The 27,516-nt window shown below is 39.9% G+C and overlaps 2 protein-coding genes and 2 long non-coding RNA genes across 4 annotated transcripts; 1 reads left to right on the top strand and 3 right to left on the bottom strand.

The window, feature by feature from the left end:
• Positions 1-4,848: 4,848 nt before the first annotated feature.
• On the top strand, positions 4,849-11,991 carry LOC114546215 (B-cell receptor CD22-like). Its single transcript, XM_028564907.1, has 10 exons — positions 4,849-4,855; positions 5,076-5,432; positions 5,811-5,864; positions 8,237-8,500; positions 9,091-9,351; positions 9,669-9,929; positions 10,354-10,450; positions 11,156-11,204; positions 11,590-11,777; positions 11,925-11,991. The coding sequence occupies exons 1-10, from the start codon at positions 4,849-4,851 to the stop codon at positions 11,989-11,991; spliced, it is 1,605 nt and encodes a 534-aa protein (XP_028420708.1).
• Positions 11,992-15,499: 3,508 nt separating this feature from the next.
• LOC114563476 (uncharacterized) lies at positions 15,500-19,129 on the bottom strand. The gene is made up of 3 exons (XR_003693627.1): positions 19,049-19,129; positions 18,907-18,960; positions 15,500-15,602 (listed from the first exon to the last, which is right to left on the bottom strand). It is a non-coding gene; the product is annotated as an uncharacterized LOC114563476 (long non-coding RNA).
• A 2,076-nt stretch (positions 19,130-21,205) lies between these two features.
• LOC114563509 (uncharacterized) lies at positions 21,206-25,962 on the bottom strand. Its single transcript, XR_003693630.1, has 4 exons — positions 25,921-25,962; positions 22,920-23,025; positions 21,839-21,904; positions 21,206-21,751 (listed from the first exon to the last, which is right to left on the bottom strand). It is a non-coding gene; the product is annotated as an uncharacterized LOC114563509 (long non-coding RNA).
• Positions 25,963-26,491: 529 nt separating this feature from the next.
• LOC114546477 (histone-lysine N-methyltransferase set-1-like) lies at positions 26,492-27,306 on the bottom strand. Its single transcript, XM_028565269.1, has 3 exons — positions 27,089-27,306; positions 26,833-26,995; positions 26,492-26,699 (listed from the first exon to the last, which is right to left on the bottom strand). Exons 1-3 carry the CDS (start codon positions 27,192-27,194, stop codon positions 26,492-26,494), a joined length of 477 nt encoding a protein of 158 aa, XP_028421070.1. The 5' UTR covers positions 27,195-27,306.
• Between the last annotated feature and the right edge of the window lie 210 nt (positions 27,307-27,516).

A 27,516-nucleotide genomic window follows, 5' to 3' on the forward strand; every position in this document is an offset into this window, starting at 1 on the left:
GTAGTCTTTACCAGCCTGATATCTGTCTTCTGCTTACTGACAACAGAGGAGAGGCATCTTTAAAGACGACGTCCGTCTTCATTGTAAGTAGAAACAGTTTATTGATTAGTTTATTGATACTGTATACCTCCTGTGTACATTATTTTATCTGCTGACATGTTTTATTGTCTCACACAGAGAGATGAGAGGAGCAGCTATGAGTTTAACTGCAGCAGCGAGTGGATTTGTTGTCTTCCTTCTCTCTGTGTCAGGTACTGTATATCTACAGTTATATTCAGTCTTTAAAAGAGGATTCTGGGAAAATGTGGGACTGATGGTCACATGTGGAAATAAGAGCAGCATGGTAGCTCAGTGGTTAGCACTCCTACCTGACAGCAAGTAGGTTCTGGGTTTGAACCCAGCTCGTCTCAGGCCTTTCTGTGTGGAGTTTGTGTGGATCAGAGTTGTGTGAAAGGCAAACTTCCAGAGCTGTTACAAATAGTAGTTTGGTGTACAATTGTGGAAACTCCCCAGATGTTATCAGTTTTGTTTGTTTTGGGTCAGTTGGATTTTAGGAGCATCTTCTCTTGTGTTGGCCAGCATCTTTGACTTTTGTCTTTAGCATGAAGTAACTGTGTGCTAAGCACTTTTACATGCTGTAAACAGAGAATATTGTGGCTTTTATTCAGAACTGTTCCCTCCTCACTCTGTGAAAACATATTACTGTTTAATCTGATAGCTCGCTTTTATCACGTTGATGTTTTTGGAGGGATATTAGTCTCACAGTAAAGTCATCACATACCGTCTTAACTTCTCTTTATTGATCACACATCTGAGCCCAACCCTGCTGGTTCCTTCTGTACTCTCTGACTTCATTGTTCTGCTTTTCTTTTTAGTTTTCACACTCAGCATCAACCTGACCACAGAGTGAACAGAGAGGAAACTAACCAAGAAATGTACTCTAATAATTACTATTATCTGTAATACATTATTATTCATTCATATGCATGGTAACCATGGTTTAATTCAGAAATATCTTTAAAAACCTATTAGTGTTTAATCTCTTCTAAAGATGACCCTGGTTGTAGAAACGACAGCTCACTTTTATCACAGTGAAGATTTTTGGAGGTATATTAGTCTCAGAGTGAAGTCATCACATACCGTCTCAACTTCTCTTTATTGATCACACATCTGAGCCCAACCCTGCTGGTTCCTTCTGTACTCTCTGACCTCAGTGTTCTGCTTTTCTTTTTACTTGACACACCTAATGCAACATCAACCTGACCTCAGAGTGAACAGAGCAGAAACCTACCAAGAAAAGCAAAGACTGTAATCATTATCCCAAAGTATGTAAAGTATGGTATAATCGTTATGGCAACGGCTGTTTTGTGCATGTATGTCTGTCGGGACTATTGTAATGTCCCAGGAACCCGTTCATGTCAGTTTATCGCAAAACACTGATGAATTGGTGAGTGGGAGGCGACGCAATGATTTCCTGGTTAGTCAGCAATGGGTCCTCATTGGCCACGCCTCCAACACATCTGTCTCTGCCGCCACTTCATTCAAACACCAGTTAATCTGGAACACCAGAACCCACCTGGACTACTTAACCTGTCACCTCGGTACTGCATTCACTGTCATCAAACTGGTCTCATAACTTTAAAGATATCTTAGGGCGTTTTCACACCTACCTCATTTGGTCCGGACTTTTGGACTTTTCTGTTTGATCCGAAGCAAAATTACAGGTGTGAAACCTCCCCCGGACCACGGTCCAGATATAAAAGACTAAACTTTGGTCCGATAAAAAATGGTGGTCGTGGTCCGGTTCGTTTATAGTGTGAAAGCATTTTTTTGATGGTTCGGACTTTCGGACCAAATACAAGAAGTTCTGGGAGGATCTCCTTGTGTTACAAGACCGGGGAAGCTCCTTAAAGGAATAGCTCGGTGCTTAGTGTGTAAGCTACATGAGAGAGTGTGTGACGGTGAATGTGCTCAGAGCAGACAGCTGTCGGCTATCAGAGCAGAGAATCCATCAGCAGTTTATTTGTTAAGAGGTAGTAAATGTACAGTGTAGGTTTCTGTTTGTCTCTGAATAAATGCTCCAGAAAGAAAGTTCCCGTGTCTCGCTTCTCAACATCACAACAAAACAAAAAGAGCCGCGGCAGTAGGGAGAGCAGCAGTCAGCTGGAAAAACTCTGACCCAGAGAGAGGATACGAGAGGACTGGGAAGCCCGTCTACAAACCAATCAGTTAGAAGTATCTGGAGACGCAGCTCACGTATGTGATGACGGCAGGACCTAGTTTTGTCACATATAGATCTTTAGTGTGCTTCCATAACTGCAGTGTGAAACCAAAACTTACCCAATCAAATGTATACAATGTTACAAAAACATGAACCTTGGTCCGGACCTTGGTTCGGACTTTCAGGTGTGAAAACGCCCTTAATGACAAGTCCAAATGGTTCCACTTTACTTGAGGTTATAGATATTAGTCATGACACCATCATATAAGCATTTGATGATGAAATCAAACTTCATGAAAGGTTCAAATAGTTTCACTTTACTTCAGGTCAAGGAAAAATATTCATGAAACAATTGTAATGCTCTCATGATAGCCAATGTAAAAACCAACCACTTAATGACATTTTAATGTAATGTTAACACATAAAGCTCAATTATTTATTAAAGTTGGATAATTGGGCCTATCATGACATATTTATGACAGGTTATGTTGTCTAGGTTAATGTCAAGTTTACACAGAGATTGTTGTCTTCGCTAAAGTCGTCATGAAAAAGACATCTTGGCTAACTTTGCATTAAAAGTGTCATAATTTACTAGCCTGGGAAAACCCTGACGAACTTTCGGCAAATTTGAGATTTGCTCTGCAAGTCAGTCTGGCCTAGAGCCCATTCAAGCCCATTTCCAATTTCTCCAAATCGAGGCACCAATCACAACCGTTGAGGCGGGCTTTACACGATGACGATAGCACAACCACGGCAAGCAGCTTCTTGTTTACATTCAACACGAACCCGTTGATGCTGCTGTCGCTGCCACGTCGCCCAGATCGTTGGTCTGATTGGTTGAAGGACTATCCAATTGCGCCCAGAGGCATTTGAGCGGTGTCCGTTGGTGACACCGCTCAAATGCTGGTGTCCCTTTAACTCTAATGTTTAATAAATTAAATGTCCAGGGTAAAATACTTAAATGCAAATAGTTTCACTCATAAAATGTGAAAATAAAGAACCAAAAGTGAATTTAAATGTGAGTGAACAATCAGGGATGGATGGTAAAATGTCTCAGGGTCCTGATTCAGTATCTGTGTGTGGCCCATTCAGGCTCAATCACTCTGAGCTCTCCCTCCACTGTCTGCTTTGAAGGCTGACTCCACCCAAACTACAAAGAGACACATTTTGCCCTTTACCTCCTTTGGTATCTAGACATGCAGGTAGTTTCTCTTTTATTTGGCTGCATGCTGGGAGGTCTGAATGTTTTTTTCAAATGTTAGGCCAAGGAGGTTATGTTTTCGACTCAGTTTGTCTGAACGTTTGTCTGTTCCTTCCTTTTTCTGTCTGTCAACAGAATTACAGAAAATGTACTGGCCCCATTTTCATGAAACCTGGTGAAAGGGTGTAGATTTTATTTTATTAACATTTGTAAGGCATTTGTGTTGCATTCCAGTGGTGTTGGAATAATCAGAAAAAAAAATTTCAAACTGGGAAAAGTCTCACTTCATTAGCATTGTGAAATAGGGCATGGCTTGGTGGAGGTCTCCACTCTCAGAGTTGCCCTTCTAGTTTCCTGTTTTATCCCATTTTAAATGTAGGACATCTGCACACAGTTTATCCAACAGATCCACCTAAACAAGCCAAAGTCATTAAAATACTTTCTACTTCATAATTTTACCCCTTGTTTTCTTCCGTGTCCATGTTTAGTTAACACTAACATACATTTGAGTTTATCACACCTCAGTGTTCTGCATTTCTCTGCAAAGAGAAAAAACCTGACCACAGAGAGAACAGATAAGAGACAAACTAAGAAAAAACAATGATGTCATTTTCCATTCCCCTCTTATGATTAATACTCTGCTCTTCATTCTGTTCAATGTAACTGCCTCATGGTTCACAGGTCAAATACATTCCTGTTCCATCACTACACCTGCAGACTGTGTGACATCCTGAATCAGTGCACATAGAGATGAACTGTCTGTCTGTTTTTCTCTTCTCTTTATGAATGCTCTTTTCTGGTGTCGGTGGGATGTTGGTGGTGAAACAGGTTTTCTAACAACACATCAATATTAGTTTCTTACTCTCTTTTTTTGAAGTGTATAGTTTTTAAAACAACATAAGTTTATTGTGTTGTGGGTACTGTATGTACTGGCATTTGGCTCTTCATGCATATTAATGATCAAAAGAGGAAGGAAATGTAGTTTTTACCAGCCTGATATCTGTCTTCTGCTTACTGACAACAGAGGAGAGGCATCTTTAAAGACGACGTCCGTCTTCATTGTAAGTAGAAACAGTTTATTGATTAGTTTATTGATACTGTATACCTCCTGTGTACATTATTTTATCTGCTGACATGTTTTATTGTCTCACACAGAGAGATGAGAGGAGCAGCTATGAGTTTAACTGCAGCAGCGAGTGGATTTGTTGTCTTCCTTCTCTCTGTGTCAGGTACTGTATATCTAAAGTTATATTCAGTCTTTAAAAGAGGGATTCTGGGAAAATGTGGGACTGACATTATGTGTGAATAAGTGGATCAGAGTTGTGTGAAAAGAAAACTTGCATCAACGCTAAAAATATTAGTTTTGTTTACAATTGTGGAAACTTATTCTTTTTGACCCAACTTCTGGGTTAAATACTTGAACCAAATGTCTGGTTAAAATAACCCAACATTGTAATTAATATAACCCAACTTCTGGGTCAAAAGAACAACCCCATTTTCTGGGTTGGAATAACCCAGAAATTAGTTGGTCCCTTTTTAACCCAGGTTACCTTTCCCTAGATCACATTGGTAGTATGATCACTTTGTTTCATTAACAGATTGTTAACTGAAGTTATTAATTCATTGTGCTTCCTGATGTGCTCTGTGTTACAGTGATACAGGGTCAGATTGGCTGGAGAGTGACTTACACCTCTACTCAGATCTGTGCTGTTAAAGGATCAACAGTGAACATACCCTGCAGCTACACATACCCATCCTGGTGGGAAGGCAGTGATACTAGAGTTGAGAGAACATTCTGGTTTACTGAATTAAATAGTGGTGAACCCGTGGATCTAACAACAGTCTCAGAGTATTCAGGTCGTGTGCAGTATCACTGTGAAAACAAGGACTGTACTCTGAGAATCTCAGACCTGAGAGAGAGAGACTCAGCTGTGTACAAGTTCAGGTTCATAACAAACCGTTTCAGAGGGAAATATACTGGTTATCCTGGAGTCACTCTGTCTGTTACAGGTAACGTTTTTATCTGAATATTTAATAAATTACTTCAAGTGTTCAACATCTTGATGACAACATGAACATTACTTGCATTTGGGTGTGTGGGGACAGTTCAGTCTAAAATGAAGACTTATGCTCATTATTATTATTATTATTATTATTATTGTTATTATTATTATTATTATTATTATTATTATTATTATTATTATTGTTATTATTATTCAGGTCTCCAGGTGCAGGTGAGCAGATTCTACAAGTCCTCTAACGGGGCAGATCTGAAGTGTCAGAGCAGTTGTCCTCTACCTGGTCATCCTTCCTACATCTGGTACAAGAATGGACAGAACATTCAGGAACAAACATCTGATTCTTATTCAGCCTCCTTGGATCCTGCAGACAGATTTTCCTGTGCTGTAAGAGGACATGAGGACTCCCCCTCTCCTTCAGTGTGTGAGTTTACTTACAGTCTTCCTCTGACATAACACCATCTAGTGGAGCCTGATCTACATGTAACTCAGTGGTATTTGGTGATTTGGTGCAATTGAATGAAAACCTAAGCACTTATCAATTATCTCTTATTTCCTGACCTCACTGTAAAGCTGTAAAATAACAGCTATAACTAGACATTTGGAAAAGCAAGATTTGTCTATATGTCTGTTCTTCGTCTTGAATCTGTTCTTTTAGGTTTTATGTGTTTTAATTTTAAGATTAAAACACTTCATGGGTCCAGGTTTAAACTAAGATTTTTTCTTCTGGTCCATCAACAAAACATGAGTGAAAAGAATGAAGTCAGATGTTCACAAGTCCTGAATATTTACGAGTTATTAGTGTTATTAGATCTGTCTGATGGAGTTTGTTTGTGGAAGTGATGATGTCAGAAAATGTCACAGGAGGAAAAATCATTTCTGACACATTTTCATTATTTAATGCCCTCATGTATCTTATTAACCAGCAGAGGTCATCAGTAGACATGACAGTGTCCAAACACACTGAACCTCAATCATTTCCTTGTTTACTTCACTGAGTCAGTAACAAAGTGTCAAACTAGTAACCATGGTAACAGGACACCTTGTTTCTATTGTCCACTTAATTTATGTTCCACCTGGAAAATAAACTTGTCTTTTAATTAAATGTTTAATATGTTCACATAAGAAACTTTTCAGGCATTTTCTGACATTCTATATTTTAATTCAGTTCTTGTTAGACAGATGCATGATGAGGACTTTTTATGACAATGACTGCAGATAATTGGTTCCTCCAGAACACATTGGTAGTATGATCACTTTGTTTCCTTAATTGATTGTTAACTGAAGTTATTAATTCATTGTGCTTCCTGATGTGCTCTGTGTTACAGTGATAAAGGGTCAGAATGGCTTGGGAGTGACTTACCCCTCTACTCAGATCTGTGCTGTTAAAGGATCAACAGTGAACATACCCTGCAGATACACATACCCATCAGCTGTAGGTGGAGTTGATACTACAGTTGAGCAGAGATTCTGGTTAAATCAACAGTTTGTGGATCTAACAACAGACTCAGAGTATTCAGGTCGTGTGCAGTATCACTCTGAAAACAAGGACTGTACTCTGAGAATCTCAGACCTGAGAGAGAGAGACTCAGCTGTGTACAAGTTCAGGTTCATAACAAACCAAGGTGGGAACTATGTTGGTTATCCTGGAGTCACTCTGTCTGTCACAGGTAACTCTTAACCAAATATTTTATTATTTAGTTTCAAGTGTTCAACATCTTATGAAAGTTACGTGTGTGTGTGTGTGTGTGTGTGTGTGTGTGTGTGTGTTTCTGTGTGGGGGTTAGGGTTAGGGTTGTGTGTGTGTGTGGACATTTCAGTCTAAAATTAAAACTTCTGTTCCTTATTTACATATTCAGGTCTGAAGGTGCAGGTGAGCAGATTAGAGGTCTACGAGTCTTATAACCAGGCAGAGCTGAAGTGTCAGAGCAGTTGTCCTCTACCTGGTCATCCTTCCTACATCTGGTACAAGAATGGACAGAACATTCAGGGACAAACATCTGATTCTTATTCAGCCTCCTTTTATCCTGCAGACAGCTTTTCCTGTGCTGTAAGAGGACATGAGGACTTCCCCTCTCCTTCAGTGTGTGAGTTTACTTACAGTCTTCCTCTGACATAACACCATCTAGTGGAGCCTTTAACCTTTTGTACTGTGCAACGTAAGAAAACTTTTACCAAAACATTTACCTGATGAAAGTCTGAGACCGAAACGTTGTATTTTTCCAAATAAATTTTTGCTAGTGTAATGTTCAGTTTGCGGAATTTTTTTTGAACACCTTTTGTACTGTACCTTAACTTCATGTAACTCTGTGATATTTGGTGATTTATTTTGCAGATTTGTATGAAATCCAAATCATTAATCAAGTATCTCTTATTTCCTGACCTCACTGTAAAGTAAAGCTGTAAAATAAGAGCTCACACTGGAAATGTAGCCAAACATTTGTCAACATGTCCTGTGTCTGTTTCAAATATGTACTTGTGTCTTTATTTGACACTTTTCTTCGTTGAAATGTGTTATTCAGCAATCTTGACCCTTCATGTCAGATAAAAAACACTGAACCTCAATCATTTCCTTGTTTACTTCACTGAGTCAGTAAAAAGTGTCACATTAGTATCCATGGTAACAGGACACCATAGTTTCTACAATCTGAGTTTCTAAAATAGAAGGAAGTGAAGTTTCACCACCCACTTTGTGTTTCTATGAACTAGCGTTGATTTAAATATCTTCCACTGTGAAAACAAATTCACCTTGGAATTAAATGTTAAATGTCTCTATGTCTCTGTTTTCTCCTCCAGATGGTCCAAAGCTTCCCTCTGTGTCAGTGAGTCCCTCTGCTGAGATAGTGGAGGGCAGTTCAGTGACTCTGACCTGTAGCAGTGATGCTAACCCAGCAGCTAAATACACCTGGTACAAGGAGAAGCCAGTCATTAAATATCTCAGTGAAGGACCACAGCTCGTCTTCAGCTCCATCCAGTCCTCTGACTCTGGACAGTATTCCTGTAAAGCTGAGAACAAGCTGGGGGAAAAGACGTCTCAATACAAATTTATCAATGTGAAATGTGAGTGAAACGGCTCATTTAATAACCATCATGCAACTAATGACAACTTGTTAAAGCTTTATTAGCCACTCCAGTGTTTAGTTGACCATGTTCTTTCTTCAGTTCTGCCTGTTTCCCAGTCTGCTGCTGTAGTTCACTGAGCTGCTGCAGTAGATGATGAAAAGACAGTTTGATTTACAAATGTCTCCCAGATCTGTACGGATGTTCAGGGGATTCAAACCATCAGTGATCCAGAAAACCACCTCAGGCTTCTGTCCTGTTCTCAGTCCAACCCTCTTACACCAAATCTGCTCATCAATAGTTAATCAGGGCCATCATTCCAGTATTTACAACATATATCAAACATATTGTGTGGTATAATTTATGTCTGTTTCCCAAAAACGATATGGAACATTCTCCTACTCTCTGGTTAGTATTGAATGCTTATCACTTAAGTGGTCCCAACAAAGAGATCAGCCTGCTGCCAGTCACACACCACCTCTAAAGGTTTAGATGCTTTTACACACAACTATTACTCATTTCAACACAAGATGTAGCACCAAAGAAATCAAACCTAATTTTTGGTACCTCATTTATTTTATCTTTTCCAGATGGTCCAAAGCTTCCCTCTGTGTCAGTGAGTCCCTCTGCTGAGATAGTGGAGGGCAGTTCAGTGACTCTGACCTGTAGCAGTGATGCTAACCCAGCAGCTAACTACACCTGGTACAAGGAGAACCAAACACTGCTTCAAGGACCAGAAGGACGTTATTATTTCTCCTCCATCAGATCTGAGGACAGAGGGAACTACTACTGCAAGTCTGAGAATCAGTTTGGACAGATCAAGTCATCGTCTCTGTCAGTAGATGTTCAGTGTAAGTACCAAACATCTGGTGAAAAGGAAATCTGGTGACCCAGCAGTAAGAGACATATGCCATGTAGCCACAGGGAACCTGGTTCACATGTTATTTATTTGGTACAGAACTCTTATTAATAATCTCCAAAGAAGTGATGTGAATGTATGCTAACTGTGGTCTGTTTGTGTAGGTTGACAGACAACGATTGCCCCAAAACATTTTTGTTTACAAATAACTGCCCTTAATCCCAAATAACATGTGACAAAGCCATGTTAACATTTAATATACATCATTATCAGATGTGAATGACATGGGTCTCTCTACATCTCCTCCAGATGGTCCAAAGCTTCCCTCTGTGTCAGTGAGTCCCTCTGCTGAGATAGTGGAGGGCAGTTCAGTGACTCTGACCTGTAGCAGTGATGCTAACCCAGCAGCTAACTACACCTGGTACAAGGAGAATGAAGACTCACCAAAAGCATCAGGACAGATCTTCACCATCACTGACTTCAGAGCTGAACACAGTGGGAATTATTACTGTGTAGCCCAGAACAGAAGAGGAAGTCAGAACTCCACCTTACACCTGATTGTTGTAGCAGGTCAGTTTTTACATTCAGCTACAACTGTAAACTTATCAGCTTGTATGTCTTCAGTTAGGGCAGGACATTGTTAGCCTTAGTGATATTGTTAATAGGGGAAAATGAACTTTGGGAAGCATCAGTTATCTGGGAGTCAGACTGCTCTGCCTCCCTAGAAACTCTGATACCAAGATCCAATAAAGAGAAGAGTCCAGATTTCATCTTCAGTTTGAAAGAATGGTCATGTTTTCATGTATCATTACATTTTTCTTTCACTGACAAGTTCATCATCTCATAAAACCATAATTATTATAATACAATAAATTGTTTAAACTAAATGGATGTAATATGCGCACATGCATCATTTTGTCATATATTCCTCTATGGAACCAGTGAGCTTAAACATGTTATCACACCCTGATTAACTGTCTCCTCTTTTCTTTAGATCATCATATCTCAGGATCAAGTCTGTTAATAGCTGCTGGACCAATCAGTGTTGTTCTCCTGGCTGTCCTATCCCTCTCTGTCTTCCTGTGGATCAGGTGAGCAGTTCTGTTTCACTGAATCATTCTTTGTTAAAGCTATAGGCCGCAATTATTTTATACTAATGAACGTCTGTTACATTCAAGCCATTGCCAAATGAGTTGACACAAAGGTAATTAAGCCTACCAGCTCCACACAACTCTCTCTGTATATCTCAACATGGCTATGTTTACAAAATGGTGTAGTCCGGCTACATTCCCTCGCAGCAGCTCGAGTGATGTGTTTTATGTCACCGCTTAGACAGGAAACATCAGCGTTCAGCTATGGAGAGGAAGAGGAGTGCTGCAACAGGTGAAGGCACGGCTGAAAACCTGAAGAAGTGCCCACGAAATGTTTCAGTCAGTGATTGTAGTGCTAAGAAAAGACCTGCACGTTTAGCAGAAGGACCACAATCCCACGGACCGACCACATTGCTGTTGTATAAAAATTACAAGATAATTACCTCTTCTAAAATGTCCATGTTTTTTTTTCATCCTCTGTGTCCTCCTCGATTTGAGGGATAAACACTACTAGCAACTGTGTGGAGGAGGGGTGGGGGTGGTCCGCGATCACCGAAGGCTTGAGTCATGTGGATGAGCCGACAGTGTTGTTGTCATTACTTAGAATTCCTCGTTCCTCACACACTTTAGCTTTAAATCACTAAAAGTCAGTTTGTCAGAACTAAAACATTCCATCATTTATTTATTTTTGATTCTCCTGAGCAGAAAGAGGAGGGCTTCCAGGGACTCGTCTGGACCAGACAACAGGGAACAGGTGAGAATAGTTACGTATATTATTCTAGTATCAAAGAAAACCCATTCCATTAAAACTGCTGAGTCACTTACTGTCTTTAAGGGCTTCTAGAAACCAACTCTGACTGAAAAGGACTTTATGCTGCTCTTTTTATCTCTTTTCAAAGAAGTTCATTTCTATCACACTCTCTTTGATTCTCCTCTTGTCTTGGATGTGACTATATTCCTGGTAGTTTTCTTACTATTTCTCCCTTCCTTGTATATTCCTTTCCTTTTTTCTGTAATACAGCAACATGTTGGTAAAGCAGGGATATTAATTCCATCTGTCCTGGTTGCAAGAATGCACTATTCAAATGAAAAACCTACTCCTGTAAAATGCGTAGCTGAAAGTAATTGTGTCCCTGCAGTGTGTACCTGATCCGAGTGAGCCAGAGGAGCAGGCTGACCTTCAGTACGCCACCATCCACGTCTCCAACAGCCAGGCAGATCCTCTGTACTCCAACATCAGAGCTGCTCCGCCCCTCAGACACAGGGAGCAACAGGAAGCCGTTGAGTACGCTGCCGTCAGCTTCAACAGTGGCAGTACTGCCCCGAGGTGAGCAGCTCCTCACACAGGAACATTATCCTCACTACAAATCACACATCTTTGAATTGAATACATTGCTTTTACGTTCCTATTACAGTATGATGAGGATTATATTATTTCATATCTTCAGAATCACCTTTTTTTTCTTCTTCTCAGAACCAGAGGTCGGGACACTGGAGAGGATCCAGATGCTTTGTACAGCACAGTCAACAAGACCAGATGAAAACAACAGGCATTGCATTTATAGTCTGATATTTCTATCTTTTTCCCCAAAACAATATTTAAATTAAATCAGGTAACCATTGATTTATATATTTTATTTTCAGAATGGCCCTTTCTCCAAGTATGTAAAAAGAGACAATTATAAATCTTATAGAAACTTAAATGTATTACTTAAACATAATCCAGTGTTCAGTTATTTTACTCTGTATGAGTCCGCTCTAAAGTATGAGTTAAGTATTTCATGATTTATTTTGTTAAATTGTATATATACTATCAACTGTATATATACTATGAAAGGACAATATTCAGTGACCTTTTATGTGCGGTTTGAATTAGTCTCTAACTGGTCTTCCTCCCAAACGTCCCCGTGCAGACACTAAAACATAGCTGAAGTAGTTGTTAATGCAACAAGGGATGTGATCCCCAACTGGCTTCCCTCCTGCAAACACTGGAAGTTGTTTTTGTTGGAAAGCACGGTCAAGCCAACAATGGCAATGTTTTCATATTTCTTTTTAAATTTCTTTTTTTATGGATATATTTGATGGTGATTGTAGAGAAAAAGTCAGAAAATGTGAGGAGAAAGTTATAACATGCAACAAAGGTTGCTGGCTGGAATAGTACCTTTGACGTTGTGATTAACTGATTGGCATCTTAATCATTAGGCCTTTAAACATTTTCTGACATGCAAATTAGCACCGAAAACAAATGACAGCAGAGGTCAGTCATAAAGAGAAGACTTGGGTAGAAGTGTTCAGTCTTTAACAACGACTCTTCAAACTCCACTGACTATATTACATCACTGTTCTCAGTGGCTTCAAATCTTTTTGTAATCATTGGTGTGTTTTTATGAAAGTCTTTTAAATGTAAAGACACCAACTTCCTGTTCATTTTAAACCAGTGTGCATGATGGGATCACAGAGAGGCAGTGCTGACCTCAAAGTTTAAACTGTGACCTGGAAGGGCTGGAAGATTTTTACCAGGGGACACATTTCCCCTGAGAAGTAGATTCTAAATGACTGTAAAGTTACAACTTCTTATGTTGCTGCTTTGCTATTGTAGAGAACATGTGTTTCATGTGTAGTTTCCAGCTGTTGCTACTAGATATAAGTAAAGAGTTATATTTTACGATAACAGACCATTTCTATTTTCCTGCCAAGTGGATTTCTGTATAAACAATACTGTATTCACAACTAGATTTATTGTGAGTCAAATATCAATTATCAGTATTATTGTACTTATTTTGTGAATGATTTCCTCTGCCTCACCTGCTCATTACAATCATCTATATTGCAGTTTTATTACTACAACAATTGTTTATACTTTTAGCACCATGTATTGCATGTAGACTTTTGTACTATATTGTTTTTGTCCTGCTTAAATAAAAATAAATTAATAGTTAGTAAACATTTAGTTTTGCCCTCTTATGTTCTTTGTCCTGATGAGTCAGTATTTGTCCAGTACAATCTCTTAAATGGCTCATTCGATGGGTGTTTGTAGTCTTTTTGTGCTTGTTGTTAACCCTTTGACATCCCATTTCTTTTCTGCTCTGATTAAACAGATTTGCAGAGTAGACAACAATCTAAATCCTCCTAAATGACACTAGACGTCCCATCTTAGAGTTTCCTCTTAAGACCCATTCAGAAATCTGCTGAGAGCATTTTTTGTAAGAAACGAAAGAACTTTAAAGGTTCCAAGGCATGAACATTTCACTTTGAGGTTTTATAACATTAATGAGTTACTGACACACACAATACAATGTGTGAGGAGATTCTTTAAAATTATACCAGTAATTACATTTCCACTGAGAGTAACGAACCAGGACCACTTCACTATTTAAATGTACACTGTATTATGACAAACTCCAACCACAATTTCAAAGTCCATATGGCGTCAGTCTGTTCGGTAAGCAGGTAGCGAGAGGGAGGTTCGGATTCCGCTGTGGGCAGCTTGGGCTTCTCTTCCCTTAAAAGGTGAATTATACTAGCTGCATCCAAGATGGCACGCACCATCGTGACGTCAAAATGACATAATATCCTGCTGGTGCGCCCGATTTATGGCACGTGAGCCGAGGTCGAGCATGGCTATTTTTTCTTTTTTCAGCGGCGCACGACATAGCGGAAACAGGAGGCCTGAATGAGTTCGCCGACAACCGGATACCAAGACTCTCAGAGTGACTGCAAGTAGAAAAAGAGCTCACCATAAAAAAGCTCATCTTAACCCAGGAAGTTTACAAGAGAGTGTAAACTTCCTGGGTTAAGATGAGCTCTTTTATGGTGAATGAAAGGCTCGATCTGACCAAGTAGGTCATCCAATCAAATCGAAGCATCCGTGGTTCTGCCGTTGTTTACCTTCTTCTTCTAGTCCGTAGAAAGAGCAGCGTCGGTAGCCTTTGCTCATTAGCGCCACCGCTGTTCAGGAGAAGACCACAACTAGTGTCGCGACCACCAGCGCAGGTAGAAATAGTCACGGCGAGTTCATGACGTCACATATGTGCGCGCCAGCTGGGCTGCGGTTACTGTAAAACACGCTGCAGGCAGGCAGGCAGGCAGGCAGGCAGGCAGGCAGGCAGGCAGGCACACACACACACACACACACGGGTCTATGTGGATTAGCCGGACTTTTTCTCCAAACAGGCCCGGTGGTGGTTTAGATGGACTACCCTTTCCTGAGGTCCTAGAGCTATGGGAGTTAGATTAAAACACTCAAAAAAAATTGAAAAAAATTCAGGTCACTTTAGACTTCAGATACACCCTTCAGAGCGTGATACACACCACCTTAAAACTATTGTGGTTTATAGAGACAGTTCTCCCTTTGAAAAATATGTGATTTATAAGGTCCAAACAAACATTATTGGGACTTTAAAGGGACAATGACGTCACTTAAATAACTTGGCCTCATTAACATAAATACACATTAACCTGACACCACCAAGCGTTAATGGGACTTAATTATTATTTTATTGTACAACTCAAATATCACCATTGTTAATTGGTGACACTGACTAACAGCCAGATAGGAGCCTGTAACAGCTTAATAGATTGTCACACAACACAAGTGTCATGACAATAACTGATTTTAGCTTTTTTGCTCAAATCTCATTCTTACCCAACTTCAAAAGACCCATGGTTGATCATAACAAAAATAAATTAATAAGATGTAAAAAATAAATAAAATAAGTGCTGGTTTACAGTTTGTTGTTATGATGGCCTCTTTGTATAATTCAACCTTATATTTTTGTACTGAACCTTTAAAATGGCATTATTACAACCTATAACAGGCTGATAACTTGTAACACAAGAGCCACACTTTTTAAAACATTAACACATACAGAAAAACACTACCACAACTGTCAGTGTTTTTAAATCTTTTCTTTTTTGTGACTGCCTCTTTGCAGTTATTCCTCTATTTCTAACAAAGTCCCTTATATTTTGCACTGTTCTTTGTGCCAACACGGGATCTTCCACCAGTTTGCAGTGACTGCATTCAGTTTTGGTGGCCAGTTTCCCCTGCTTATATGATCTTTGAAGTGTCGCATTACTGCAGCGACCTCAGCCTTAGACCACACTTTCTTTGCCACTCTTCTGGATCCATGTTCTTTATCAGCATAATTCCCTGGAAGATAGGCAAACAAGAAAAAGATATATCACAAACAAAATGTGTTTTTTTTCTTAATAATTCACTTTGGATATCAGTTAACTGCTCACTTGATGTGATTTCACCAACTTTACTAGCCCACATTAGAGTGTGGACAATATGGCGTGTATTAAAGTCATCAGCATTAAAACATTTTTAGAATGTCTTTGCTGTTCATCGGTTTAAGTGGCTAAACCTTTTGATATATGAATTAATTTAAGTACAGTTAGTAATACTACAATTAGTAACATGTCTTAAGTTATTTTGGCATTGTACAACACACCGTATTTTAAATGAAACAAAGACTAGGGGTTTAAGGTCTGATTCTCAGTATAAATCTGATTTCATAGGGTTAGCTAAATAGTGTAGGAACTTGGTCTGAAAGTTTAGTCTTGATATTGAAACCTAACACATAAAGTACGTAACAATCAGCCTAATACTACTTTTAACCTCTTAGTCTTCCAGATTTTGTGACTCATTAATTTTGAGTCTTTTAACCAATTTGCCAAAAAGAGAATTAATAGAACATACTCATGGGCATCAAGAGAACATATGAAGAGAAGGAGGTAACTTTACTTTTATCTCAAATTCACTATACATTTTCTGATTATAAATTAAGTGTATTTGCTCCCTTGCAGACAAGATGTTTTGTACAAATGCAGTACAATTAAATTTAGGGCTATTTATTTATATCCCTTTCTTTAAGATTACTCTTGCATTTTGATAGTTGAAAACTTCAGACAGGAAACATCACAGAGATGTGCATAAATATCCTTAGGCGGTTACACACTGCAGGCGTGGCGTGAGCGGGCGTTTCTGTTGCATGTCAGCTGCGTGGATTTTGTCTGTCTTTCCCCACCAGGAAGGTGTCTGACCCCATTGATAAAATGAAATACCATGTTAAACATAAATATTGATACTGATTTGATTAAAGCAAAGACAACGTCGGCAATATTGAAGGCAAAATAGGCTACAGAATATTTCGTTTAGTATTGACAGGTGCAATACTAGAAAATTGATTAAAAACATTTTACATTCATATAGGCCTAGGCCTATCTGCATTTATATCAAAACCTAGAGGCTTTCAAACATCAACATGTCATTTGTTAATATGGATTTGTGTCTAAATGACATATAAACATCTTTTCCTATTCTATTTTGCCTGGAAACGCTTCCAACACGCTCGCGTATCGCGCGAAAAATAGGCGTTGGTTCTATTTCTAGCATGCACACATCTCAGACGCGTCTCGAGCCGCGCCTGAGACGCGCGTCTCACGCAGGCAGTGTGTAAGCTCTAACCTGTTACCATGGGAGCTGAAATATAAACGGACACGCCACGCGGCTGACACGCTCGCGTGACGCGTCCAGTGTGTAACCGGCCTTAGATGGAATCCAACTGTGGATGGTGCAGTTTTGTGGCATGTGTAGAATACACTGCAAAGTAATTTATGTAATAGTTATTATTTTTATTATTATTTAATTATAAATTATACTTAATTTTATTCTTTTTAAAATGGTATGACTTTTTATTTAGGTCTTTCTTCCTTTCATACCTGGCCTAAAAAGGATGTATCTTATTCAAAGCACATTAAGGTGCTTCACAATTCACCATGGTGCCCATGCCTTCGCTCTCCTGACACTGATGTAACTTTGTTTATTTTGTTATTGTGCATCTTACACACACAGCTTGTGTGTGACAGTAAGATACAGCAGGGAAGAACTTCTGGACATTGGCAATGTTCAACACAAGCTTACAACACTGCCTCTTGAACTTTAACTTTCTCCTACGCCTGAACCAAGCCAACTCCAGCCGGCAGGACACAGCAACACCGGTGCGCCCACAACGGGGACGAGGCAAGAGAGGTGGGCTACATGCTAGGCTGAGCTACAGGACCATACTAGCTAATGTCCGTTCTCTTGACAAATAAGCTGAGAACTAGGACTACAACTCAGCGTGAGATAAGGGAATGTTGTGCTCTTATTCTCACTGAGATCTGGCTCTCTGACAGCACGCCAAACTCGAAGAATACCAGGGGAGGCGGCATGTGTACATTAACAACTGATGGTGTGGGAATGTTCAGATTGTTGAAAAGCACGGTTCATCGGACATTGAACTTTTAATGCTAAAGTGCAGGCCCTTCTCTTTATCTTTATCTCCCAAGCGAGTTCAGCGCTGTGCCTCTGCTCGATGGGGATGCTACAGGACCTCATCAGCAAGCTGGAGACTGCACACCCAGATGCTGTCCTTCATCGTGGCTGGTGATTTTAACTACTACAACCTCAGGGAGCGTCCTACCAAAGTACCATCAACAACAGATGAGCTTTCCTTTGAGGGAGTAGAATACTCTTGACCAAGTGTACAGCAACGTGAAGAACGCCTACAAGGCTGTGCCTCACCTGCACTTTGGACTATCAGTCCACATCTCAGTGTTCCTCTACCCAGCCTACAGGCAACTCCTCAAACGAATGAAGGATCTGAACTAGTGCTTCAGGACTGCTTTAACAGTACAGACCGTGGTGGGTTTAAAACTCCTGCTCTGAGAGGGGACTGTACTGTGGACCTAAAGGAATATGCTGCAGCTGTAACTGGCTACATTTGCAGAAAATTATCCCCACTAAACGTTGCAAGACCTACCCCAACGACAAACCCTGGATTAACTGAAGTGTGGTCCATGCTATGTGCGCTCTGCTGCATGTGTCTCGGGTGACACGGAGGACTAGAAAAAGGCCAGATATGACCTGCGTAGATCAATCAAACAGGCCAATAGACAATACAGACTGAAGCTGGAGGGATATTACACCACTGCTGATCCCGGGAGCATGTGGCAAGGTCTGCAACACATCACAAACTGCAAACAGAAAACAAACCGCTCACTTCGAAGCCCTCAACACCAGCTGAAAGGGAGGGACTATGGCCAACAAGGGCATACTGGACACACCACTCTGTGTCACTGTGTCACCACTCGGTCCCCACCAGCTTCAAGTCCACCTCCATCGTGCCCGTCACAAAGGACACTGTGACTTGTCTGAATGACTATCGGCACCTTAATTGTAACTGTGTGGCACAGAGCACCTTATTCAACTCAGGTTTCTTTTTTTCTTTTAATTCCAACTTAGGTTTATTGTACACTGGAAGTTATATTTAAATTTTATATTTTATTCTATTGTGTTGTGCATTTGTCTTATTATTGAACTGTTCTGTTAAGGGAGTTGGGTAAAGTAAGAATTCGTATGGTATAAACCACTGTGTTGTGACAATAAACCTCTTGAATCTGAATCTTACCTTCAGAGGGAGGTACACTCTCATTTACTGTGGACGACACAAAGGACACTGATCCTGTTGAACACAAAATTTAACAAAAGTTACCTTTGTCCCAGGAAAAAATACATTTTATCAGCAGTGACTGTGAAGTGAGTTAACATACCAAAGCCTCCAATGTCATGGTCTTGCTCTGTGGTTGTAGAGTCAAAATCCACAGGCTCCACAGTTCCAAACTCTGATGCTGGGACTTCTGTGTTGCCGTTATCAGAATCGCTCCCACTATCTTCAGCGTCACTTAACGCAATCTCATCTGGAAAATGGCATTAGTAAAACTCACATAAATAGCTGGACATACGTGGTTGAAATAGCCACATCAAATAAAAAGACCTAGGGAAAAGATAGTAGGCCTGTGGTTTTGTACTTGCCACTTTTTGCAAAGTAACTATTTTTACTTGAGTAGTTTTGAGCTATTATACCTGTGTTTATGTTTAATGTGGTCCATGAGCACATAAGATAGAACAATCCATGTACAAATGATTACACAATATGATATTATGTTAATATTTAACATAATTCGACTGCACCTCCACAAACATAAGTTTGAATTACTGTCCAGCCATACTGTATTTTTATGCTTATATTTCTGAATAGTAGTCCTCAACTCATATTTGGACATGAAAGGTGATTTTTTTCTTTGAAAAGGATGTTGACTACGCCAAGTCTAGAGGTTTATAAATTAACATATCAAGGAAAAAACAAACACTCAGATAATATCTACAAGGGCTAATTTCTATACAAACCTTCAATTTCAATATCATCCAGTGACTTCCCCTGCATGCTGGAAAGGTGTCCTTTCTCCATTGACAAAAGCAGTTTGGAAATCTTAGCCAGTTGTGTTGTGGGAACTGGTAATCTGTAGAAGTCGCGGTGAACACGGATGTCGTGACCCAGGAAATCTGCAACCTGATCAAGTTCATTGTTTTTTAAATTAAGGACTTGTGAGAGTGTGGCAACATGTTTCCTGAGTTGTGTTGACCTGAGGTACTCCGGTGCTTTGCTCCACACTGGTTTGCATGAACACGCAAACAGTCCTGTCCTCTGTAGTGGCTCATTGACGTTGGTCTTGCAAACAGGAAGACATTTGTGGCACAAACGCCACATTCAGTTCTTCTACTGGCAAGTAGTGACAAAGCATCCACCACCCTTGGTGTGAGCAGAACTGCAACCTTTCTGCCCCTTTTCCCCAGGATTTCAATTCGGCGGAAATAGTTGCAGAGCTTCTGTTCAGTCTTAGACAACCCCATGGCAACATCTTCATGGAGCTTTGTGTTGTCCCTTTCATGAAAACTTTTGAGGCGCATTTTTGAAACTTCCCCAGCACGTCTTCGATTGAACACAATGATTTGTGCAAGTGTGAGTTTTGCAAGTTGAGCATAGTTCTGAGTGGTGGCCTCTTCCTTCAAGCTGCAGAAGGCACTTTCTGCAGATTTCTCAAGGTACTGATGAAGGATCTGAACATCTTCAGTGAAGGGCAATGTTGATGGTTTGTTGTATTTTGCATCGCTCAGTGTGTTCAGGGCACTGTGAGACACCAACTCAGACCACCTGGAGGTGTACAACTTCTTGAATGTGTCAGTGTACCTGATCAACTCTTCATCTTCTGCCATGAGTGCCCTACAATGAATAATGTCAGCAATTTTCTGCAGTGTATGCCCCAGTTTCAACGCAAGGCTTGGTTTCTGGTACAAGTGTTTTTCTTCATCAAAACCTGAAACTTTCTTTACTGCTTGCACAACTCTCTGGAAGTTAGCAGGTTTAACAGCCTCCTCTAGGTTATGTACTGAGAATTCTGTACGCAGGCATAACAACAAACGCCCCACTTCACGGAGCTTCTGTCGAATGTATTCATATTTTGTAGGGTCTTGTCCATGTTTGTTGTAGAGTGACTGGGCAAACTGAATGATAGAGAGGTCATTTCGCACAACTGAGGCCACCTCATCTTGTTTCATGACACTAAGGAGCTTCCACACTCCACTTGAGATCTGCTGACAGAATGTAGACTCCAGAGCTACAGCCAAGCCCAGTACTTTGGTTCTCCCAGGTTGGTCATCCAAATCTTCGTTTTCTGGCTTAAAGGGGCATCTGCGGACATGTCTCCAAAGCTCCTTACGTATGTACATCCCTTGACAATACATACAGTGAATAAACTTTCCTGCCAGTGTTTTAGCTTTTGGCTTTCTCTTCACTTTCAGTGATCCTGTTCCATCTTGCAAAACTGCAGTGTTATGTTTAAAATTTCCCTTATTCCTCATTTTTCTAATAATATCTTGCGCTCTTTTGAGTCCTCAGGAAGGGAAAATGCATGGACAATTTCAGCATGTGTCTTGTGTGTTTTCAAGTGGCGGGAAATTTTGCTTTGTGGCTTACCACAAACCTAACAGTAATTCTTTTTACTCATAATCAGATGTGGTAATTCTTGTTCATGAGTCACAGTTTCTTCCTCTGGCTTTTCCTTTGATGAATTCGCTGAATTAGATGTGTCAGCAGCATTGGGAATCATCTTATTTTTAAGGGGTGGCCAACATTGTGATGTACTGGGCACAACTGGGGTGCCTATGTCTGACCCATAAGATGTTCCAACATCAGGTATTACCGTTTTTACTTGAATATGTGCAGCTCTTGCCTTACTTGACATTAAGTGTATGCTGGCATCTGAATCATATTCATCATCCTCAGAGTCAGGTATGTATTCCTTGTCAGACATGTCCTCAGCATCATCAGATGATATTTCGTCCAATTGTGGATGTGGAATTTTGTCCTGATCTGACATCCGTTCATCCTCAGAAGCCTCAGAAGACTGCTGTGCCTGAATTGGTGAGAAAGCATATTATTTTACAGGGTGATTGAATGTTATAGACAGTTCAAGTTCAACACTCACTCAGTAGATACTCACCTGTGCTGTGCAAGTAATCTCCTGTAATTTGCTTGAGGCAGGATTTATGCCAGACCCCTGAACAAACTGTAACACATTTTGAGTAAAATAATGTTAACACTGTAGGTCTATTTAAGTGGTTAGAGCACAACACATGTACACTCTATACTAGGGCTGCACGATTATGGCCAAAACGATAATCACGATTATTTTGATCAATATTGAGATCACGATTAATTATCACGATTATTTGTTTTTAACCAAAACAAATTTTATTGTCACATAGGCTAATTATAACCGCTTTTACATCCATATTGTGCTACATTCCTCCTTTATTGAAGGATACTGTGAAGGAGTATGCCATTTCAGCTGTTGTGCGACCGCTTTCCACACATGCACGTTTGCCGTGAAAGATACAGGCAACGCAATTTTCTACAATTTTTACATGTCTGCTTTGGGCTCTGATGCTCGAAACCCGTTAATAAATATTGCTGCATGTCATGCTAGTAAACACTAATAACACATTACATGGCAGGTAACGTTAGCCTACTGTTAGCCACAGTAGTAACTGGATTAAACACGGCTAAAATGCTGACAGCTAACGGTGTAGTGTGAATGTATTTCACTGTAGGATTCCAACAGCGGGACTGCCAACAGTCTGCCGCTAAAGCTGTGAGCTAAAAGAAACAAACTAGCACTATGGTCCTTGCTGTTGTATGAAAAAAAAAAAAAAAAAAACAGATGGGACAAAATGTTGCATTTACTGGTAAACTGGTAAACATCGTGACAGACTTATGATGCCCGATTGCTACCTGTTTTGGAATTTTCCGCACATAACTCTGTCCTCTGTGACTGTCTACATCTAAAAATTGAGCTGAGCGGTGCAGGGAAAAACTCTGATTGGCTCACACAGACACGTGATCAGCCAGTCGTTGATGGAGCGCTAGATTGGCTTTGCTAAAACTGTTCTATGAACGGAATGACACATTTTAAATATAACACAATCACGCAAATTTGATCGTGGGAAGCAAAAATCGTGATCGTGATTAAAATTTGATTAATTGTGCAGCCCTACTCTATACTAATTCACTAAATATCTAACCTGTGCATCGATAGCCAAACCACTTGAAGGAAGATACGGGTCCCACACAATTAACACACTTGTCCAAGGAGGATACTGTTGCGCACACCAGGCGGTGTTTTTGACACTGTTGGCGAAAAAAGTAATTGTAGTATTTATTTATGCCACATAGTTTGGACAGAAAGACATTTCATATTTACATGTCAATATCTAATAACTTTAAATCCAATACCAATGTGATTTATTTAATTTACATACATACATACAAATACATACATACATACATACATACAACATAATAGGGTGCCTATCCATTACCTGTAACCAAACAACTTACCATTCACATTAAACCAACATACAGATCAAATGCAGGCAGTCCAAGTGTTCTTAAAAACCAAAGCGATGCCTCTGGTGACAGGACCCTCTAAACTTTATGGTCCTCCCAAGTCATATTTGGGTGGGGTTCACCATTTGATACACATACACTAAGATATTATACTGACTGAAGCTTGAAAAAGCATGTTTAGACAATGTCCTTCCATTTCATTGTCCACATAAAGCATGTTCTACTCAACATTGTCCACATAAAGCATGTTCTACTCAGGCGACTGCACACACACACACACACACACACACACATTGAAATAGGTTGGTAGATTTAACATTTTGCCACAAATAACTTCACTAAGTTGTACATGAGATTTAATTTACCTCTCCAACCTTGGTGAGTGGGCCGAGCTCTGGACTGGTCTGATTTGGGTGGCTGACAGCTGTATGGATGCACTTGCTCTCAGTGGTCAGCTGTAGAAGATGAAACAAAGAGACAAAAGGACAATAAAGAGAAAGTCCTGGGAACGCATTACTACTAGAGAGGATATTTGACATCTGAATAAAAAAAAGAAGAAGACCTACCTCTTCAGGCTCATCAATTGAGGATGGGGGATTTGTGGCACCACAAATCTTTGGAGCCATTTTGTCATCAAGGGCCTGTAAAAAAAAAAAACAAAAGATATTTTAGACCGTGGACTATGAAACTATAATCTGATGAACACAGCATTTGAGGACTTCATTGTTTTTGTTCTACCAGTCTGTAATGGTCAGTATCATCTTTGCTATGGTGTGCTGGGTAGGTGGTATCGGGACTGGTGGTGCTATCAAACTGGGCAAGCTGGTGAGAATGCCAGCTCTGTGGGAAGGATGGATTTGGACAGTGTGGAGGCAGTGACAGACAGCGGATGAGAGGGACGCTGAAAACTATAAAGGACTACCCCTCTCTTCCTGTGTGTAGAACTGAGGCAGTTCAGGAGCATGTGTAGCCACAGGCTCAGTGAGCCGCATGCCTCAAAGCACTTAGGGGGCTCTTTTGTACCATCAGCCATCAGACTCATACATGTTATTACTATTTTATTGCATTTTATTGTTATTTATAGCGTATCTTAGTTATCGCAGCTTATTTATAGCATATCCTATATGAAGATATAACTTCTTCATATTTTTAAATTGTAGATGGGGAATTTGTGGTTAGCCTCAGTGCCAGGAGCTGACTTGTTGTAGCCCAGTATAACTAATAGGGTGCCTATCCATTACCTGTAACCAAACAACTTACCATTCACGTTAAACCAACATACAGATCAAATGCAGGCAGTCCAAGTGTTCTTAAAAACCAAAGTGATGCCTCTGGTGACAGGACCCTCTAAACTTTATGGTCCTCCCAAGTCATATTTGGGTGGGGTTCACCATTTGATACACATACACTAAGATATTATACTGACTGAAGCTTGAAAAAGCATGTTTAGACAATGTCCTTCCATTTCATTGTCCACATAAAGCATGTTCTACTCAACATTGTCCACATAAAGCATGTTCTACTCAGGCGACTGCACACACATACACACACACACACATTGAAATAGGTTGGTAGATTTAACATTTTGCTACAAATAACTTCACTAAGTTGTACATGAGATTTAATTTACCTCTCCAACCTTGGTGAGTGGGCCGAGCTCTGGACTGGTCTGATTTGGGTGGCTGACAGCTGTATGGATGCACTTGCTCTCAGTGGTCAGCTGTAGAAGATGAAACAGAGACAAAAGGACAATAAAGAGAAAGTCCTGGGAACGTACTACTAGAGAGGATATTTGACATCTGAATAAAAAAAAAAAAAAAAAAGAAGACATACCTCTTCAGGCTCATCAATTGTGGATGGGGGATTTGTGGCACCACAAATCTTTGGAGCCATTTCGTCATCAAGGGCCTGTAAAAGGAAAAAAAAATATATATATATATATTATCATAAATATCTTGAAGACAATATGTTCCCTGTGTAGTATTCTGTGAAAAGATATCATGGCTGTATTGCTGAGTGTTTTGTGGAAAACATGTAGTCTCTGAAACAGTTCTCTAGCCACTGAACAGGCCACATGACTACAGTCTGTAGACTATGAAAACTATACTCTGCTGAATACAGTATTTGATTTCTTCGTTTTTTATCAATTGCCAGCCCACTTGCTAGAATGATCGCACTTCTAGAATAAGGGCTGTAAGCTTTTACATGGAGTGACTTTTTAGTCCTTTTATAGTTCTTAGATTTGCTATGATTCTTTTAAATTACTTTTTCTCATGAATTTTCGTCAGTGCTGTTGAGTGGGTGGCCATCCACTAGATGTACCTAAACACGTATCAGTCACATTAAACCAACATACAGATCAAATGCAGGCAGTCCAAGTGTTCTTAAAAACCAAAGCGATGCCTCTGGTGACAGGACCCTCTAAACTTTATGGTCCTCCCAAGTCATATTTGGGTGGGGTTCACCGTTTGATACACATACACTAAGATATTATACTGACTGAAGCTTGAAAAAGCATGTTTAGACAATGTCCTTCCATTTCATTGTCCACATAAAGCATGTTCTACTCAGGCGACTGCACACACACACACACACACACACACATTGAAATAGGTTGGTAGATTTAACATTTTGCCACAAATAACTTCACTAAGTTGTACATGAGATTTAATTTACCTCTCCAACCTTGGTGAGTGGGCCGAGCTCTGGACTGGTCTGATTTGGGTGGCTGACAGCTGTATGGATGCACTTGCTCTCAGTGGTCAGCTGTAGAAGATGAAACAGAGACAAAAGGACAATAAAGAGAAAGTCCTGGGAACGTACTACTAGAGAGGATATTTGACATCTGAATAAAAAAAGAAGAAGACATACCTCTTCAGGCTCATCAATTGTGGATGGGGGATTTGTGGCACCACAAATCTTTGGAGCCATTTCATCATCAAGGGCCTGTAAAAAGGAAAAAAAACAAAACATATTTTAGACCGTGGACTATGAAAACTATAATCTGATGAACACAGCATTTGATGACTTCATTGTTTTTATTCTACCAGTCTGTAATGGTCAGTATCATCTTTGCTATGGTGTGCTGGGTAGGTGGTATGGGGACTGATGGTGCTAACAAACTGCTAACAAAAGCTATAAAAATCATGTTCTACCTGGAGCTAGATGGAAAATGTACAGTATTTTGGTATGTGAAATGTTCTATGGTTAAAGCATTTCTTATATGAGAACTATCAATTTCAAAATGTCAAATTTCGACCACCTTGCATCTCCACGGCCAGTCTGAATCACCATAATTATAGGTGATCTCCTCTCCTGGACTTATGTCTCGAACTGCAAACAAACAGAGATGGGGCTTCCCTTGTACAGTGAGGTACTTCATCTTGGCATTAGGGTTCATATGGTCGTCATTTACAAGTCTGCCAAGTGACCCATTCTCTGTTGCTGCATCAACACTACAAAAACACAAGTAATATTTTCAAAACAATCCGTTTTTTTACTAATGCAATGTAAATGAACCTAATGTGAGAAAAGAGAAAAAGAGTCATATAATTCTGATAAGATTAATCAGTGACATATATACATTACCACCACAGTTTTCCATTAAAATGGAACTCGAACATAAACACTTTGAGGAGGTCATGGTAAATGCTCCGTCTCCTCTCACATTCTTGCTTGCTTATTAGATCACCTCTGTATTCCAATAGAAAGTCTCCCTTTTCAAATGGAACAGAGGTGAAGATGCCACGGCCTAATTCATCAAAGACAAAACAACAAATAAGTGGCAAAAAGTGATATGTATTAAAGTTGAATCATGATTAAACAGTCAGAAGATTCAACTTACCTTTTACAGCATTGATGTACTTGATGTCAAGTCCCACTTTGTCACTTTCAGCAGTAACATAAAATCTTGCATCATCCTTTGGATTAATGCGTCTACGCCGCTGCATGTTTACTGTTTACAGGTGCCACAGCCTAAATTACCAAAAGTGATTGTCAGGATTACAATGTTCACTGGGACAAGCATGATCAGAAAACAAAACTCTGGATAAATTAGTAATGTACAAGCCACATCTGGACAGAAGCCAAATGATGTGCTCATAACTGCACCACACATATTTTATTGATTATTTTAAGAATACATAAAAAGTGTAACATCTTTCTCACAAAATAACAGGCTGGTGGGAGTCTGTAATAGATAACAGGAGAAGGGTGACAGTTGCTTTAATCTCCAGCTGTGCTTGACCACATTCAGACTAAACTTCATCCTGC

Source organism: Perca flavescens, chromosome 2 (assembly GCF_004354835.1).
Source record: "Perca flavescens isolate YP-PL-M2 chromosome 2, PFLA_1.0, whole genome shotgun sequence".
In the NCBI taxonomy this organism is placed as follows: domain Eukaryota; kingdom Metazoa; phylum Chordata; class Actinopteri; order Perciformes; family Percidae; genus Perca; species Perca flavescens.

Bases quoted from the DNA above. Each gene is read 5' to 3' on its own strand.
- LOC114546215 (XM_028564907.1), top strand. The intron at 5,865-8,236 runs GTGAGTTTACTT...TTTCTCCTCCAG, and splicing joins CTCCCCCTCTCCTTCAGTGT to ATGGTCCAAAGCTTCCCTCT. The intron at 11,778-11,924 runs GTGAGCAGCTCC...TCTTCTTCTCAG, and splicing joins AGTGGCAGTACTGCCCCGAG to AACCAGAGGTCGGGACACTG.
- LOC114546477 (XM_028565269.1), bottom strand. From the start codon at position 27,194: ATGCAGCGGCGTAGACGCATTAATCCAAAGGATGATGCAAGATTTTAT. The intron at 26,996-27,088 runs GTAAGTTGAATC...TTGATGAATTAG, and splicing joins GTACATCAATGCTGTAAAAG to GCCGTGGCATCTTCACCTCT. The intron at 26,700-26,832 runs GTAATGTATATA...GTGTTTTTGTAG, and splicing joins TTTAATGGAAAACTGTGGTG to TGTTGATGCAGCAACAGAGA.